A 15105-nucleotide genomic window follows, 5' to 3' on the forward strand; every position below is an offset into this window, starting at 1 on the left:
ACGACCCCCTACATTCTATTTTACACATAAATAACAACATTCACTAATAGAAACCAATAACTTGGGTCCTTGACAAGATTTTTAAATTTTAACAATATAAAAACGTATGGAACCCCATGTGATGAACTTTTAATCATTACTGACATAAATAATTTTTATCACATTATTTATTTTTAAACTATTGGACACCTTTAACACAGTAATTAAAGTTTTATTCATTTTAAAAATATAATGTTTTAAGCTTATGTCAGTCTCTTATGTATAGTGTATATACAAGTTTTTACCTTTAATCCATTTTATCCTTATTATTTTATTATTATTTCATTTTATTTTACCTTAACACAGATAAAATATCTTAATCTATTAACAAATTTTTAAAGTTACGCATTTTTAAAAATATAAACTAAAATATTTTTAATGTGGTGACCCTGCAAATAGGGTGGACTTCCGGAAGAATCAGAATCAGATTAAGAAATAAATTTTAAAATTTGTATATTCTTAAATATCTGTTATCATGGTTTGGAATATAATTTATGGTTTGTAAATTTTTGAATTTGTTGGATAAGACTTTCATAATAACAAATTCAAATATATATGTGCATTTGAAAAAGTTTTTTTTTTCGTAAATTTGTTCTCTATTTTTGGTCCTAAAATTAAATTGGTATTACAAGTAGTAGGCTTTTTAGCTCACCTGGCCCGAAGGGCCAAGTGAGCTTTTCTCATCACTTGGCATCCGTCGTCGTCGTCGTTAGCTTTTTACAAAAATCTTCTCCTCTGAAACCAAGGGGTCAAATTTAACCAAACTTGGCCACAATCATCATTAGGGTATCTAGTTTAAAAAATGTGTCCAATGACCCCGCCAACCAACCAAGATGGCCACCATGGCTAAAAATAGAACATAGGGGTAAAATGTAGATTTTGGCTTATATCTCTGAAACCAAAGCATTTAGAGTAAATCTGACATTGGGTAAAATTGATAAGCAAGTCAAGATCTATCTGCCTTGAAATTTTCAGACAAATCTGACAACCTGTTGTTGGGTTGCTGCCCCTGAATTGGTAATTTTAAGGAAATTTTGCAGTTTTTGGTTATTATCTTGAATATTATTATAGATAGAGATAAACTGTAAACAGCAATAATGTTAAGCAAAGTAAGATCTACAAATAAGTTGTCATGACCAAAATTGTCAGTCGACCCCTTTAGGAGTTATTGCCCTTAATAGTCAATTTTTAACAATTTTTTGTAAATTTTTGTAATCTTTTACAAAAATCTTCTTCTCTGAAACTACTGAGACAAATTTAACCATACTTGGCAATAATCATTATTAGGGTATCTAGTTTAAAAAATTTGTCTGATGACCCCGCTTTCCAACCATCATGGCTGACTTGGTTAAAAATAGAACATAGGGGTAAAATGCAGTTTTTGGTTTATATCTCTGAAACTAAAGCATTTAGAGCAAATCTGACAGGTGGCAAAAATGTTCATCAGATTTAGATTTATCTGCCCTGAAATTTTCAGACGAATCTGACAACCCGTTGTTGGGTTGCTGCCCCCGAGTTAGTAATTTTACAAAAATTTTGCAGTTTTTTGTTATTATCATAGATATCATTATAATATCTAATATCTAAGACTATTAATTATGATTTTAACCTTATTTTACATGATTTCCAAAGCATCAGTAAATACAGGTGAGCGACACAGGCTCTTGAGAGCCTCTAGTTTGATGTTATGATGTTTCCAAATTTACAAACCAATGAAGCGCTGTTGAATAAATCTGGTAGTTATGATGGTCTGGATGGTGTTTACAGAATAGAGAATATTGGGCAAAAAAAATAAAGAATAGACAAAAAATAGAGAATAATGATATACTCAAATATAAAGAATAAAGAATAGATGGTAACAAAAATCCAACAAAAAGTGAAAAATGGCCAAAAGAATTAAAGAATACAGAAATAAAGGACCCCATCTAGATCCTCATTTATGGTTTTAAAGTTTTAAGTGAGAAGTTTATTGAAAAAAAACTTAATAAATTTTCTAAATTTTGTACCAAAACAAAAGTATGCAAATGATGTTCATATTCTCTTAAAATGTATTTTGGTGTGTAAATAATATTTACTATTAAAAAAAATATCAAACATGTCAAAAGAGGTCAAAGATCACCATTGGAGAGTAGATAATATTCATTTGTAATCTATTAATTCAGTATTTTAAGTTCAATATCCAATGGCAGCAGACCTCAATGAAATTGGGTAAAGATTGGCTTAAATAGTAACTCTTTCAGCTGAATTTTTGACTTTAGAGTATCTAATTTTTAAGATTAGTGCAAAGATGAGTTATTTTTTAATCCATTATACTTAATGTATTGGGATAAGTAAAAAAAGTAATTGTAAAATATAGTTTATTCAATGATTTTTAAATTAACTTTTCTAACATTTGAGATAAAAAAAGAAATTCGTTTCTGATCAAATCAAGGGAGGTAATCCAGTATTATCCTTGATAAATATATTGATATACATGTATATATATACATAACTACTCTAAATATCAGCACAACAATGTTAAATCTGCAAATTTTGTTCTTCCCTCGCAAGGATCATACCTGTCAACCTCTGAAACTGAAAATGCAGGTCATGACCTTCATTGAAGAAGAAAATGTCAGGTCATAACGCGTACAAACTTTATCGGTCCAATTTTAGTATTGAGAGAGTTTTTTTATATACTATAACATATACATGTACCACTGAGTTTTCTAAAAATAATCACTTTTGTATTTGTTAAGTATATAAATATTTATCATTAATTAAATATCTTTCTAAAGCAATGCCCTTTTATTGTTTTATTCACACTAGTTTACTTATTTTTATTAATGAATGTCATAAACCCCAGCTGTACATGTAATTAGAAATCAATTATAGCTAATGTGCTCCTATACACAGGAGGAAGATAAATAGAAAGAAGTTAGTGTGACTGTGTTTCCTTTCAGTGTAATATCTGGAGCATATGGATTTGATTTAAAGCTTTTACATTCAAGTGATAACAAAATTATTCTCTCCAACAGAAATGTATTATATAAAAGGTTAAAATTGTTTTCAAATGATTTTTACAGGATATTTGATATTTGCAAACAGCAAATCTTTAATCAGGACATAGAATGCTTGACTGGCTTTAACTTTCTGGGGTACAATTAACAAACAATCCTCGAATTGTTACTTTTCAGTCAAATGTAATGTTTTGATAGCTGTCATTGGCACGGTAAATAAGCAAATTCTAATTTCAATTGTTTACCTTTTCAAAGGAAAAACGCAGAGAAAACCGAAAGTATATTTGACTTCTAAATACCGGAAACAAAACCGGTCAGAAATACTGGTGAAAACAGGTAATTTTCTAAAATCCTGGGTTATTTGAATACCCGGGGTGTATTTAAAAAATCCCGTGTGAAGGGGGAAATTCTCGGGTGTGACCCGCAGAATAAGGGTCAGTTGACACCTATGGCCGGGATTCAAACTCATGCTATTGGGATATCGAGACAACAGCGCCTGCACTGTGTCCAGCTCTCTAGACCACTCAGCCACCTACACTGAACTCAAATTCAGCTTTTGGTGGCCTAGTGTTACCTTTCCTCGTCGGTTGAATCTAGAATTCCATCTTCATGCCTAATATAACATGCACTGTGTTACTAGATACTACTGACAAGGAAAGGTAAAACGAGGCCTGATTTCCTCCCATTTATATTTTCCCTTGCAAATGGGAATTGGTGTACTAGCAGGGGCCCTAGGCATGCATCCCTAGGCTGCTTACAGCTATTAAACATCAGGTGTTATATAATAAAATGTGTTGAAATTAAAAAAAGATAAAAAATTGATTGATTGATGTTTAATGCCACTTTCAGCATTATTTGGTATTTCGTGTCAGTCAGTTGTTATTGATGGGGGAAACCAGAGTGCCTGGAGAGAACCACAAACCTTCGGTAGGAAACATGACAATCCTAGTCAATCAAGATTGGAGTCGGAAAAAAATGAATAATAGTGATTAATTTTAAATGTATTATTACAGGCAAGTAACCATTCTGTATATGGTATGCACATGGTGATGACGGATAACAATGTTATAATGTTGACAGCAAGCTCCGACATGAGGGCCAGATTCTGGGATATCAATTATCCTGCTAATTCTTACATCATGGCCCCTGCTGCCCTGGACCCTGGTCATCAACCAAGTGTTAGCTACAGGTAAGGTTCCTGGACCCCGGTCATCAGCCAAGTGTTAGCTACAGGTAATGTTCCTGGACCCTGGTCATCAGCCAAGTGTTAGCTACAGGTAATGTTCCTGGACCCTGGTCATACATGTTAGTTTATTACTCTGGCATCACCCTGTGTTAGCTACAGGTAAAATCTCTGGGCATTTGTCAACAACAAGGAATACAGGTAAAGTCTCTTGAAGCTTGACAACAGCTTAGTGTTCACTACTGGTGAGGTCTCTTGACTCTTGAAAACAGCTTATCCTACATGACAGGTGAGGTCTCTTGGTGCTTGACACCAGTATATTGTATGTTACAAGTGAGATCTGTTGGTACTTGACACCATTTTTATGCCCCCGCCGTAATGGAGGGGGCATTAAGTTTTACCCTTGTCGCTCTGTTAGTTTAGTTTAGTTTTTCTCAACCAAATGTCATGAAATTTATACACAATGCTTATTATCACAAAACACAGATCAAGTGTGAATGTGGGTAGCGTCACTTTTACCATTCTAGAGTTATTCCCCTTTACAAATGGAAAAATTGCTGAATTTTTCGTTTCCGTTATCTAACTTAAGTTTGCCACAACCAAATGTAATGAAAGTTATACACAAGGGTTATTACCACAAAACTCAGATCAAGTACAAATTTGGGTAGTGTGACTTTTACAGTTCTAGAGTTATGTCCCTTTATAATGTTATATGCAAGTGGGGGCATGATCTGTGTCCCATGGGCACTTTGTTTTTACACTGCATTTAAGGTCTGTGGACATTTAATAATGGACAAAGAATAAGCTAGCTCAAAAAGAATCAAGCCAGCAGACAAATATGTCACCCTTACCAAAATGTATCATTTAGCCTACTAGTCAATCAGTCTTTGCTTGTTTATTCTACATTGGCTAGAGGTATATTGGAGGGTTGAGATCTCACAAAACATATATAACCCTGCCACATTTTTGCACCTGTCCAAAGTCAGGATTCTCTGGCCTTTGTTAGTCTTGTATGTGTTTTTAATTTTGGTTCATTTATATGTTTCTGAGTTTAGTTTGATGTTCATTTTCTCTGAACCAGTATACATTTTTGTTTCAGGGCCAGCTAAAGCCCGCCTCCAGGTTGCGGGATTTTCTCGCTGTGTTGAAGACCCATTGATGGCCTTGAGCTGTTTTCTGTTCTTTGTTTGAATTGTTGTCTCTTTTACACATTCCCTGTTTCCATTCTCAATTTTATTTGCTGTTAAGTGTTAGGTGATCATTTTTAATATCTTAACCTCCTGAAAAGTGAAGATAACTAACACAATTTTTTTGTTATTGAAGAAATAAGGACGATTGGTTTTCAATCCTGAAATACTAATTTCATGAATTTCATTTGTATAAGTTAACCACAAATTAAAATTATCAACAGAACACAAATTTCCTATAGCTTTGTATGTGGACTTTTTTCAAAATGTGAAAATAATCCATAATCAGTCGTACCAATGAAAAATAAATAAATGACATGAATAGCAGTAGAAAAAGTTTGGTTGATTATGAATATGGAGATGTGTGGTATATATGGCAACCTAATAACACATATTACCAAAAGACATCTATAGGGCAATTAACATACAGTCTTTATAGAAAGTAGAAGTTTACATCACAAATATACATATTGGAACTTTTGTCCAAGTTTTTCGATTTACTTTCACTTAGATATAAGACAGATGCATAAACATGGGTAGGATTAATCTATTTATAGATGATAGTAAACCAATACCTGGTGACTATTCAATCCAACATAATTATTATACCCCCGCTTTAGAAAGTGGGGGTATACTGTTTTACCTCTGTCCGTCCATCCCTCCGTCAGTCCGTCCATCCGTCCCATGAATATTTTTTCGTCGCAACTTTCTCAGAAACTACATCATAAGGATTTCTGAAATTTGGTTTCAGAGTTTATATAAGTCAGCTATACCGTGTGATGCGTTTTCAGATTCATTACTCAACAACTTCCTGTTTACCGAAATATTTGGGCAGGGGTATCATCAGTGAGCAGTAGCCGTTTTCAGATTCATCACTCAACAACTTCCTGTTTACCGAAATATTTGGGCAGGGGTATCATCAGTGAGCAGTAGCTCGCAGTTTCACTTGTTTCAAAAGTGTATACTTTAAATTCAAAAATTATTGCATGCATTTATTTTTGCGAGTTTTTAAGAATGAACATAAATGCAGGATTACTTATTGCGTTTCATGAAAATAGGCATACAGATATAAGTAATGAATTCAGAATGGGAGTTCTTATTAATGCGATACTCATCCAGTCACATTATTTGCATTAATAAAAACTTCACAAAAATTTCTCAATTTACGTTACCTTGGATATGCAGGGATGTTAGACATGTTAGATGACACATAAAATGAAGAAACTTTTATATATTTTGCAATCTTTTTCTTTCAGATCTCGTTTAATAGAGGGCACAGAAGTCATAATAGAAACATATACCAAAAAACAGACTTCTACAAGTGAAGACATTCCACGCTGTGGACCAGACACTCCAGCCATTGGACACCATGATGTCATCAGTGATATAAATACATGTATGGCTTCTCAGTGTCTGGTGATAACAGGCTCTAGAGATGGCGTTGTAAAAGTCTGGAAATAATATTTAAATATTCAAGGTCGAATGTCAAATGTAAAACTAAAGGTCACAAGGACATGGAAATAATGTTCAAATATTCAAGGTCAAAGGTCAAATGTTAAACTAAAGGTCACAAGGACAGTGCAATATGTAGTTTGTGATAAATAAACCATTTGAAATAATTGTTATGCCAAATATCAATATTTTTTTATATATTAAAATAACATTGTATTTTGATTTGTCTTTGCTGTTTAATGGAGTGCATTGAAGGCCGTACCTTGACCTATAATGGTTTACTTTTATAAATTGTAACTTGGATGGAGTGTTGTCTCATTGGCACTCATACCACATCTTCCTATATCTATATGCTATATAAAGACATGGATATTCTTTTTCACTTGTGGCGGATCAATTCAGAAGTGGTGTTGCATTCTGGGAACATCACTGTTTTGGACATTCCCATAATAGAAAAATCAAAAGATGTGGAATGATTGCCAATGACAACTCTCCACCAGAGACCAAATGATGTAGAAGTGAACAAGTATAGGTCACTGTAATGATTCAACAATGAGCAAAACCCATACCTCATAGTAAGCTATAAAAGGCCCTGAAATAAAAAATGTAAAACAATTCAAATGAAAAAACAAAAGACCTGATTTATGTATTAAACAATAATGAAAAATCAAATATGATTTGCTGCAACAAATCAACAACCACTGAATACAGGCTCCTGACTTGGGACTGCACATACACAAATGCAGCACAGTTAAACATGCTTTCTGGGGTTTCACCCTAACCGTGGACTTTGTTATAACAGTACAAAAAAAAGAACAAAATAAAATAAAAAGTCTTCAGGTTGATACAAAGCACCAAAAAACGAACAAAACCACAAAATACACAAAGTTTAGATCTGAAAGTACTCAAGTTACTGAAAGCTAGTTCAAATCCAATGACAAAAATTGGCTTATGAAAAATCATGTATAGAAGACTAGAATATCAGCTCACATGCATCATTCAATGGATTTAGTGTGAAGACTTCAGAGAGAAAAAATATAACCAGTGGAAATTTGTAGGACCGTGAATTTACATATAACAATAATATGTAGTTGGGTTTTAATTTATTGATAACAAAATCACTCTTAATACAGAAAAAAATTATTCAAAGATCAAATTAGAGTTGAATTATTAACATCTGCACTTTTTTGGATATTCCCATAATGCACTGATTTGACATTACCATAATGCACGGTTTTGAAATTCCCATAATGCACTGTTTTTACATTCCCATAATGCAGCACAGTTTCTTATTTACAATAAGACAGAGACTGCAAAATAGTGTAGGAAGATGCAAGTGGATTGTTTTAGGTCAACTGGGACTTAATTTAAAACCTTTATGTTTTGGGGGATACAGTATCCAGATCATGATAATTCATTAAAAATTCCATCTCATATAGAAATTATAATAATGATGCAATAAGGGTTGCAATAAAGTCATTTGTGAGATGTATTAATAAGGTTAACTATATCATTGTCGAGCCTGCAACTTCTGTCTCAGAAAGCTTGACATAGGGATAGTGATCTGGATGTGGCAGCGGCGTTAACAAACTATTCAAAAGCTTAATATTTCAGAAGGTAGAAGACCAAGATCCTTCATACTTTGTGTATAGATGCCTCATGTTATAAAGTTTCTGTCTATTTGTCAATTGTCCTCATCCTTATTTTTATGGTTCAGTGACTACAAAAAAAAATAAGATTTTTAGTATTCTTAGTTTCTCCCATAATAGTTTAATATTATGAGTAATAGGGTAACTATATTTGGTGTGAGCATAGCTTGCAAGGTTCTGATGTATGTCAGACAGTTTTCACTTGACCTCGACCTCATTTCATGGATCAGTGAACAAGGTTAAGTTTTCGTGTTCAAGTCCATGTCTCAGATACTATAAGCAATATATCTACTATATTTGGGGTATGGAATGATTGTAAGGTGGACATGTCCACCTGGCAGGTGTCATCTGACCTTGACCTCATTTTCATGGTTCAGTGGTCAAAGTTAAGTTTTTTTGTGTTTTTGTCTGTTTTTCTAATGCTGTGTGCAATAAGTAAACTACATTTGGTGTATGAAAATATTTTGAGATTTACACGTCAGTCTGGCACGTCTTATGTGACCTTGACCTCATTTTAACGGTTCTTGCTCAATGTTAAGGTTTTTGTTTTTTGGTCTGTTTTTCTAATACTATAAGGAAAAGGTCAACTATATTTGGTGTATGGAATGATTGTAAGGTGTATATGTCTGTATGGCAATTATCATCTGACCATGACCTGATTTTCATGATTCATTGATCAATCTTAAGTTTTCCTGGTTAAGTTTGTTTCTTAGATACTATATGCAATAGATCAACTAAATTCAAAGTATGTAATGCTTGTAAGGTTTACATGTCTTTCTGACATGGTTCATCTGAATTTGACCTTATTTTCATGGTTCATTGATCAATGTTAAGTTTTCCTGGTCAAGTTTTTTTTGTAGATGTCAACTATAGCTAAAGCATATTTGGTGTATGGAATGATTGTAAGGTGTACATGTATCTCCAGTTTGGTTTATCTGACCTTGACCCTATTTTCTTGGATCATGTTAAGTTTGTGTGATAGTTGTAGCGAAGCTTGATATTTAGGACTATCAACATAAAATCAATGGTTAGTAGAGAAGGTGAGACATTTCAGCGTGTGCACCCTCGTGTTTATAATAGTTTTATATTTACATTAACAACTATATATATGCGTATTTGAACATGAGACAGGTGTTACTGTATCTGTATACATGATAATCTAAATAATCATTTTTCCAAAATTAAAACTACAGAACAATGTACTCATTCTTTTTACATTTTACAAATTATGACATTGGAAAATACAAAAATACCAAATTGAAAAACAATCCGAGAGTTTTGACAAAACCTACCAAAAAGTATAACAAAAAGTAAAATCACAAAAATACTGAACTCCGAGGAAAATTCAAAAAGGAAAGTCCCTAATCAAATGAAATTACCGTACTCCAAAGCAAACTCAAAAAGTCCATACATATTGACAAAATTGGAAGAGCAACCCAAACAGTCGTAATATGTTAATGTGACAACAATTGGGATCCAGCAGCCAAAACTGTTTTAACATACATCACAGACATATAACGCAACCGACAAAAAAAAATACAAATTAATCTAGTTATTTACCAAATTGCAAAAAAAAACAATAATTTAAGTATGAATTCTGTTGACAAAGTAAATGAACTATGGAAGCTTATCCGATGTTGGTCCTATTATTAGAAATGTTATTTATGAGAAATGCTAATTTCATTTTTTTTTATACACAAACATAGTACATGCAAATACACCATGGTAGCGGTTGTCAACAAAACAGAAACAAGATAATGCGCAAGTCTAACTGTTTCGAAATATTCGTCCTCATTTATATGGACATTAACTTAGCTTGTCGAAAATGAAGATTAACTACAGTTTAACCTTGTTTTCTTTGTCTTAAATTTACACATATGTGGTTATTCCAGTAAAATCTTTCATTTTGACTTTGACTTGAATATGTTACTTCTAATTACTTATGCCCTATATATTAAATTGTCATATCTTGTCTGAAACAAAAGAACAAGCATTGTCACGAATTCATTATCGTTTCTTCGTAAGTACTCAAATATCGAAGAATATAAATGGTAATATTAGTTTAAACAAGATATATATCTTTGTGTTGAACCTTTTCCCTTGCTTTTAAAGGGGCATTAACTGTCTATTTCGTGTTTACCGATATAATTACTATGCATGGGCTCGATGATATGTATCAACATTTCGTAAGTATTTTAGTCTAGACGCCATCTAATTAACAATTGAGGTGACATCCGAAGACTGCCGACGGTAATATAACCCGATGTAAACTTAAATATAGATATAAGTAGAAAGCGAACTCGTGCAGCTGGAATTTCTAGGTCTGTTTGATTTCATATTAAATGTTCACAATACATGTTAATCAACGTATTTACCTGTATAAGATTGACATGTTTATCGAATCAGTCAATCAAATGGTTTACCCTTGTTTCACTTTTAATGTTGACATTCTTTTCCTTTTAATAACTGAACACGCCTAATGCATGCGAACCCATCTCAAGGATGAGATATCACGCTTATAATTACACGATAAATCGACAGACAAATGGTGATCATAAGCGCTTTATTTGATTTGCGTCACTGTTGATCATTATGTAGACGAAATGCGTCTGGTATACACAGTTTTGATCCTTGTATCTTTGATGAGTTAGTTTGATAGTTCCTGTATATATATCGAATCAAATCGACACAACGACACAACGAATTGGTTGATCAATATGATGTTCGGTGTCTCAACTCAACTAGCAAAAGGTAAAATAACAAAAATACCAAACTCCGTGGAAAATTTCAAAACGGAAAGTCCCTAATCAAATGGCAAAATCAAAACCTCAAACACATCAAACGAATGGATAACAACTGTCATATTCCTGACTTGTTTCAGGCGTTTTCTTATGTAGAAAATGGTTGATTAAACCTGGTTTTATAGAAATGTTTGTGTCGTCTTAGGGTTTCGAATGCCATTGTCTGATCTGTAATTTAATCGACTGTGTCATATTTTCGATTGTGACATATTGACAGCGTTTTGATTAGCGGGGGATACAGTCCTAGTAGTCCTAGGTGACGATAGGCCGTCGACTCATCTGATTTCGCTGCTTCAGAAATTCTTGCAATTGCATCAGTTTTTAATAATTGTTACCTTTGATCGTCGTTTAACTTTACTATAGCATTGATTTATCGCTTAAATCCGACTTTATTATCAATAATTTTCACAAGAAAGTTATACTCTTTAACCTCAGTTGGTTGATTATTTTCATGTCTATCACTTATTTGTGTGTTGTGCGTATATGCGTTCTGACTGACATATACCGTTTTATTTGTGTTTTTTTATTATTTGATTTGATTAGATAAATTAACAAGTATTAACTAACATGGCTAACACGACTAAAACAACAACATACATTATATATGTTTCTGGATTTACCTTCACCAGGAAAATATTAAAACAATTTGAAATTTACATGACATATACAGAACTGAAACTGAGAATGTGTAATTATTTTTTATGATTGATATATCCTTATGTTCAAAAAGGCTAAATAATGCTTCGAAGCTACAGGGATGTACATTTTTCTAGTTCTTTAATTTCCTTCTAATGCTAATATTTATTTTATTAAGATAACAAGTTTACGTGATATGGATATTTCATGCTGAAATTTCTTAAATACATTTACTGTTTCAGTTTAATTGGGTCACGATTCATCTTAAAACAGGGTATTTTTGGGATACACACAGGTTTAAATGAATTATATCTGACAACTGACTGACTTACAATTGCTTAGGATCTGATTGAATACATTGTAGCATATATATAGTTTTGTTCATTCTATCAATGAATGCAAATAATTGTAAATCGTTAGATGACTCCTTATATAGGTTATTGGCCTAACATGAATATTTTCTACTAATTGAAATTTTTACGAAAAATGCGTAAAAGTGGGTTTCAGGGGCAATATCTTCTATAAGAGTTCAAATGAAGATTGTCGTCAATTAACTTAATTTTAGATCATAGTTTTTGAACATTTTATTATTTTAAAATTATCTTCATCTTCTTCTATAATTTCCGCGAAAATGGATGAAAAACGTCTTGCAATGTCAAATCTTTTGCAAAGGGTCAATTGACTATTTCGTTAAAGTTAACTTTTGGTTTTTTTTCTGATCATTTCGGTTAATTTAAGTTGTTATCTACTATGACAGATTTCAAGATAATTACCGAAAACTGCGTAATTTTCGGAAAATAGGCATTTAAGGAGCAATATATTTAAATGAGATGTCCGATCCTTCTAAAAAATACATAGAAGTAAGACCCCAACCTGCTTATATTTTATCTTGCATATTCTGCTAGAAATGCTTGAAATGTAAGCCAATATTTGCATTTGTGCTATTTGTTTTTGCTAAAGCGGTTATGTTTGTTGATTGATCAAATTTCAGTATTTATGAAACTAGATACAAAAATTTTAAAACTCTCTCTCTGGTCGACAGTTGTCACATTGGCAAACATACCACATCTTCTTATTATTTATATTTAGATATTGCAATAATTCTAAAATTTTGCGTTGAAAACTGACACTGTAGAAAAAATGTAGTTATTGTTCCGAGTTTAAATACAAATGGTTATATTGTCTTGAAAAGTTGTAGTTTATGAAAAAAAGTAAAAACATCGTTTTCAGGCTAGATTACCTCTTACAAAAATAAAATGCAAGAGGACTCCGCGATCCTTATTGGAGGTATTTCATTTATGGACCATGGATATGTTCGAATCATTATAACCATAGTCTCGTCCTCTAAACATCGATTCCGACATCACTGAATATTACCGATAATGTACTTATCGTGAAAACATGACATGTTTCAATAGTGGAGCAGGAAATGTCTACTCATCCTGAGCAGTTAAAATCACCCCTAGTTTTTTGTTGGGTTCAATTTGTTCACATCAGTTTTCTATGTACTGTTTTGTGGACTTGTTTGTCTTATTATCGTCCTTTGGTTTTTGTCGTAACATTGTCATCTTTAGCCTCCTTTTTTTCCAGATCTTCAATTCAGAATACTTAAAGCCTCTCGTTTTAATAGACCCACGGTCATATCAGTATAACCATTATAGTTTAACATTAGACATAACTACGAAACGATTTTTTTTTTAAATTTTAAATAATTTCTCTTAAACGTTTTTCAATTGTGAATGAATATAAAAAGGAGATGTGTTATGATTGCCAAAGATACAACTATCCACTTGAAGTCAAATTAAGTGGATGTAAGCAAATATAGGCAACCGTACGTACGGCCTTCGACAATGAAAAAAGCCCATACCGTATGGTCGGCTTTAAAGTCTCCGATTTGGAACATGTGAAACAATTCAAACAAAACAACCAACAGTCTAATTCATAACATTTTTATCTACAAAAAACAAATATGAATGACATGAACCAACGACAACCACTTATTTTAACTACAGGCTAATCTTGGCTTGAATCTATTTTTTTATTTTTTGTTTTATTGATAATTCATATTACAAAAAAATTAATCATAAACCATGATTACCAACAATGAGTTAGCATTTTGGCACAATTTTTCTTTATATATACTGGTTCATTGATTGTTCAGTGCCAAACCATAAAAAAGCGAGTTCTTATCAATTTGGTTACTGTGTTATAGAGCATTAAGGTGTGACACAAAGTGAGAAAAAAAATCTGATAAGTGTATAATAAGGTCAGGATTTGATTGATTGATTGGTTGATGTTTAAATGCCTCTTTCAACATTTTTGTGCTATTTCGTGGTGACCAGTTTATATAAGTTGAGATAGCCGGAGTGTCCTGACAGAACCACTGATCTTTGGTAGAAAAACTGACATTCAGAGTCAAGTAAGATGGGATCAGAATTAAAAGTGATAAAATGTTGAATACTTTTTCAAAATGTACTTGCTATTTTCAAATAAAATGATACAAGTATTGGTCAAGGACTTTTTTTACTGCTACAGGCTATGCAAAATTGTTAGTTTTTGTAAGGATTACGCATGAATGAATACACTTTACATTCCTTTAGGACTATAGTTATGTCTCCTACTAAGGCAAAGATGTTTTGTAGCAAGAAAACGAGTAAAATTTGATTCAAACACACGATATTCGATAAGCATCATAACGTTCTTCCTTTAATTCAAATATCATATTTCAGAATATCCATATTTCAGCAAAACGTCTAGGCCATTTGTTTCATGCTATTTTATAATCAAACAGGACGGAATGACCCCGATCTATCTTAAGTATGACAAATGCTGCAAGTGATTGCTAAGCTATCAATTAAAAGTTAGGGGGAATATTCTTGAATACATAATAAACATTGCATATAATAAAATTGAAAATGGAAATGGGGAATGTGTCAAAGAGACAACAGCCCGACCAAAGAGCGGAAAACAGCCAAAGGCCACCAATGGGTCTTCAATGCAGCGAGAAAATCCCGCACCTATTATTATCCTGTGACAAAAAGAGAGAAAAATGGTATATTAAAATATACTGTGTCGGCTAGTCAATTCTATTTTAGTTGCCACTTTTATCAATAATGGTACAAAATAAATTTAAAAAAAACCAAGAATATACATCCATTT

General features: G+C 32.5%; 1 protein-coding gene across 1 annotated transcript in view; it reads left to right on the forward strand.

Annotated features, from left to right (window-relative positions):
* The window catches only part of LOC127720666 (phosphoinositide 3-kinase regulatory subunit 4-like), a 66500-nt gene extending 59418 nt beyond the window's left edge, over positions 1 to 7082 (forward strand). Inside the window, exons 33-34 of the mRNA XM_052227378.1 lie at positions 4052 to 4227; positions 6665 to 7082. Coding sequence (XP_052083338.1) covers positions 4052 to 4227; positions 6665 to 6869 — 381 coding nt within the window. The 3' untranslated portion in view covers positions 6870 to 7082. The remainder of the gene's footprint in view (positions 1 to 4051; positions 4228 to 6664) is intronic.
* The last annotated feature ends 8023 nt before the right edge of the window (positions 7083 to 15105 follow it).

Source organism: Mytilus californianus, unplaced genomic scaffold (genome assembly GCF_021869535.1).
Source record: "Mytilus californianus isolate M0D057914Y unplaced genomic scaffold, xbMytCali1.0.p SCAF_11, whole genome shotgun sequence".
In the NCBI taxonomy this organism is placed as follows: domain Eukaryota; kingdom Metazoa; phylum Mollusca; class Bivalvia; order Mytilida; family Mytilidae; genus Mytilus; species Mytilus californianus.